The sequence below is a fragment of the Protobothrops mucrosquamatus genome, unplaced genomic scaffold, assembly GCF_001527695.2.
Source record: "Protobothrops mucrosquamatus isolate PMUCROS unplaced genomic scaffold, P.Mucros_1.0 scaffold141, whole genome shotgun sequence".
Lineage (NCBI taxonomy): Eukaryota > Metazoa > Chordata > Lepidosauria > Squamata > Viperidae > Protobothrops > Protobothrops mucrosquamatus.
The window spans coordinates 76,590-81,148 of NW_015386507.1; the positions used below are offsets into that span (position 1 = coordinate 76,590).

General features: G+C 50.5%; 2 protein-coding genes across 2 annotated transcripts in view; one reads left to right on the top strand and one right to left on the bottom strand.

Annotated features, from left to right (window-relative positions):
- The window catches only part of LOC107284997 (phosphatidylinositol 4,5-bisphosphate 3-kinase catalytic subunit alpha isoform-like), a 23,044-nt gene extending 21,600 nt beyond the window's left edge, over positions 1-1,444 (top strand). The window contains exons 17-18 of the mRNA XM_015813139.1: positions 412-563; positions 1,108-1,444. Of these exons, the coding sequence (XP_015668625.1) occupies positions 412-563; positions 1,108-1,393 (438 nt within the window). The 3' untranslated portion in view covers positions 1,394-1,444. The remainder of the gene's footprint in view (positions 1-411; positions 564-1,107) is intronic.
- A 2,331-nt stretch (positions 1,445-3,775) lies between these two features.
- TFR2 (transferrin receptor 2) overlaps positions 3,776-4,559 on the bottom strand; it is a 12,282-nt gene continuing 11,498 nt past the window's right edge. Inside the window, exon 18 of the mRNA XM_029283570.1 lies at positions 3,776-4,018. Within this exon, the coding sequence (XP_029139403.1) occupies positions 3,776-4,018 (243 nt within the window). The remainder of the gene's footprint in view (positions 4,019-4,559) is intronic.

Genomic DNA, 4,559 nt, shown 5'->3' on the forward strand with positions numbered 1-4,559 from the left:
CTATCTATCTATCTATCTATCTATCCACCCATTCTATTTATCTATCCACCCATTCTATCTATCAATCTATCTATCTGATCTCTACTTCTATATCTATCTACCTACCTACCTATCTACGCATTCTATCTATCTATCTATCATCTATCTATCCACCCATTCTATTTAGCTATCCACCCATTCTATATCTATCTATCTATCTATCTATCTATCTATCTATCTATCTATCTATCTATCTATCTATCTATCTATCTATCTATCTATCTATCTATCTATCTATCTATCTATGTATCTATGTATCTATCTATCTATCTATCTATCTATCTATCTATCTATCTATCTATCTATCTATCTATCTATCTATCTACCTATCTATCTATCTATCTATCTATCTACCTATCTCTCTCTCTCCAGCTCTTCCACATTGACTTCGGACACTTCCTGGACCACAAGAAAAAGAAATTTGGGTACAAACGGGAGCGCGTGCCCTTCGTCCTGACCCAGGACTTCCTCATCGTCATCAGCAAAGGGGTGCAGGAGTGCACCAAGACCAAAGAATTCGAGAGGTGGGCACGGGGGGGGTCCTCACCAAGCAGGTCACTCATCCCTCCACTGATACCTCCCCCCCGGGCCTCCTTCATTCCCCCCCCAGATCCTCTCTGAGCAATGCAGCCCCATCCATCTGCGTCCTCTCCCTCCCAGGCCTTCCATTCCCCTCCCTCCAGGGCAGGAATAGGCAACCTTGGCTCTTTTAGGACTCGTGGACTTCCACTCCCAGAATTCCTGAGCCAGCGTGGGGGAACTATGGCCCCCCCTTTATGACTTGTGGATTTCAACTCCCAGAATTCCTGAGCCAGCCATGCCTGTTTCTTTTCCTCTCCTACTTCCTAGAGCGGAGAGATTGCAGAGGAAGGGATTACAAGAGAGTAAACAGGCCACAATGGGTATACCTATCAAAAGGGATGCGTTAGTCCCAGGGAATTCTGGGAGTTGAAGCCCACAAGTCATAAAAGAGCCAAGATTCCCCACCCCAGTGTATCTCGGGGTGTGTTCCCCCCGGTTTTTTTCTTTCCTGCCCTGGCCAGCCCGTCTTCCTCCTCCTCCTCGCAGGTTCCAGGAGATGTGCTACAAGGCCTATCTGACCATCCGCCAGCACGCCAACCTGCTCATCAATCTCTTCTCCATGATGCTGGGCAGCGGGCTTCCGGAGCTGCAGTCCTTCGACGACGTGGCCTACCTGCGGAAGACCCTGGCGCTGGACAAGACGGAGCAGGAGGCCCTGGAGTACTTCACCAAGCAGATGAACGAGGCCCACCACGGCGGATGGACCACCAAGATGGACTGGATCTTCCACACCATCCGGCACATGCCGCTGAACGAGGCCAGCCACGACTGACCCACCGTCCAGGGAGGGTGGTGTGGACCCTCGCTCGGGCAGGGGCGGCCCCTTCTGGGGGCCCCCTTGATTTGTCAGAGACCCCCGTGGTCCGTGTCCTCTCTCGGGACCAGCCGAGAAGATCTGGTGGACCTGGAGAAGGTCAAGGAAGCAGGGAGGACCTGAGGTTTCTGCCGTCTGAGCCCCCTCCCAGCCCCCCAGGACAGTGGTGGGAAAGACCCTCTTGAGTAGGATCACAGCCTCCTCCTCCAAGCAACTGGGGTCTTTTCTCCACCTTCAACCCCCAGAGACCATCACTCTGTGCTCAGAGACCCTTCCTCAACCCTCCCCTGAAGCTTCCTGGGAAAAACTGGGGTGCTGCAGGCCAGAGGGGGGGGTGGCAAGCAACAGGGAGGAAGGACTGGGGGGTCCTTTTCCCGCCAGGAAGCAATCAAAAGACAAGGGTAATACTTGAAAACGTCCGGAGTCAGAAAGGAAAAAAAAAAAATCATAATTATTTTCTCTCTCTCTTTTTTTTCAAATAAAAATAAAAAAAACACACACACACACATTTGGAAGAGGGTTATTGTTTTTTTTTTAAAAAAAATTTGCTTGCTGCAAAAGGCAAACGCTGAATGGATCGGTCAGACGGAGTCCGATGGCGCCTGTTTTCGCCCTAACGCATTTCACGATGAAAAGTTTTGTTTTCAAAATAAAAGGCGATTTTATGAAATTTAACACCGTTCAGTTTTATTACATTTAACGAAATTCGATTCTGTTCAGCCTAACAACGTTCGACTTTATTATACTTGATAAAGTTTCGTTTGGTTAAATGTAATAAAATTTAATAAAGCCAATTCTGTTTTTTAAATGAAATGTGTAGGGCCGTAGGGCCGCCGGGCCCTCCCTCAGGTTTGACCCCTGTGGGCTATCGTGGTTCTCCTCTCAGACCAAATCAACAAAAGGTGATTTATATTGTGGCCAAGTGGCTTTAATCAAAGGCTACGGGGATCCTGGTTTGCTTGGAAGTATCTCTAGGGAATTCAGGCCAGCCTCAGAGCCAGTTTGGGGTCGTGGTTAAGGCGCCAGGCTCACAACCGGGAGCTTGTGAATTCTAGATCTGCTTTAGGCACGAAAACTGACTAGGTGACTTTGTGCCAGCCACTTTCTCTCAGCCCCAGGAAGGAGGCAATGGCAAACCAATTGCCAAGGAAACGGGGTGCCCTGATGTGACAACGTCCTCCTCCCCCCTCCAAGGATCCATTGCCCCAATTGGGGGAGGGGGGTGCCTAAATTAGAGCAGACCCCCTGAGCTCCGTGCAGGCATTTACAAGCAGTCCTCGACTTAACGACCGCAATTGAGCCGAAAATATCTGTTACTGTCAAGTGAGTTTTGCTCCATTTTATGACCTCCAATTATTAAGTTAGCAGCACCGTCGTTAAGTAAATCTGGCTTCCCATGGTTTGTCAGACGGTCGCAAAAGGGGATCTAATGACACACACACACACACCCAGGGGACGCCGCGACCGTCGTAAATGTGAGTCAGTTGGCGTCTGAATTTTGATCACGTGACCATCGGGATGCTACGACGGTCGTTAAATGTGAAACGCGGTTATGAGTCCCTTTTTTCAGTGCCGTTTTGAACGGTCAGTAAATGAACAGTTGTAAAGCTTCAACCTTTAGAATGGAAGATTTTTAGCTTCTGGCGCTTCAACGTTGATTTTCCCAAGTCAGACGTGATTTGATTGACACCTGTCCTGGGAGAGGGACTATTTGTCGCAAACACAGCCGCCGCTATCCATCCACCAGGCCTTCCTGAGCATCCAAAAAACAGTCAATCAGCCTTTTTTTTATTCCATCGTGCAATAAACATTTACAGCCGTTGACCGAGTAACGAAAGAGGAAGGAAGGAATGAAAGAAGGAAGGAGAGGAGAGGAGGCAGGATTCCCGTCTTATTACATAGCAATAAATCAATTCCATTTATAGCAGACCTTGCTGCTGATAAATCCCGTGGGGAGGGGTGTGTGCAAAGGAGGGGGGGCTGCCATTCCATGGGGGGGCGTGCAATTAACCCAGGGGGGCCCCGACGGCCTTGCTAGTCTATTGCATAGCAATATTCCGATAATTCATAGTGAACCCTGTCACTGATAAATTAAGAATCAGGAGGAAAAAAGGAAGGAAGGAAAGAGAAAAACTTGGGGGGAGGATGTGAAACGAAACCCGTGTGTGTGTGTGTGACTGTGTGCACACACGTGTGCTTGCAAAAAGTGCAACACCCTTTGCCAAACGGATCTCCTTTGGGGGTAACCAGAGTCGAGGGGAGAGATCTAGGGACTCTAAACGCCGGAGCTAACGCTAGGGGCCCCGGGCCCTTGGCCGAGGCCCTGATTTGGGTCCCGGCTCAGAAATTGTTGTCGATATTCCACACATCCCCGCTAAGTGCGTTGGCGGCCCCCTGCAGCGTCCAGGTGACGAGGGCGAGTTGCTGGCGGAAGAGAACTTCATTGAACTTCTCCGGGGCGTCCCGCAGGAGGCTGACGTGCTCCAGGAGGGCCCTCAGGGTGTGGGGGCCCCGGCCGTGGATGATGTGCCGGAAGGGGGTCTCGGTCACCGCCACGTATTGAGAGAGGAAGTAGAATTCCACCTGGAGGAGGGGAAGCAAAAGGAGGCATCCTTTGGCCTGGTGGGGGGAGCGGTGGAGCCCAAAGGGCCACTGCCAGGCTGAGGGAGTGGGGGTCCTTTCATCCAGACACCCCCGAGGCTGATTGTCCATGATCTTCCAGAATCAGGATATGGGTCTGGGGGCTCCTTTTCTGTCTAACAAGTGTTATTCGGGGCCAATGAAAGCAGCTGCTGCTGCTTATGAAGACAGCCACTCTGAAACTAAGTCCCGCTTAAGAAGGCAGCCACCTCTGAAACTCAATCCCGCTTATGAACGTAGCCACCTCTGAAACTCCTGATGAAGGCAGCCACCTCTGAAACAGCCCCGTTTATGAACGTAGCCACCTCTGAAACTCAGTCCCGCTTATGAAGGCAGCCACCTCTGAAACTCAATCCCGCTTTGAACTTAGCCACCTCTGAAACTCCCGATGAAGGCAGGCACCTCTGAAACTCAGTCCCGCTTATGAACGTAGCCACCTCTGAAACTCAGTCCCGCTTAAGAAGGCAGCCACCTCTGAAACTCA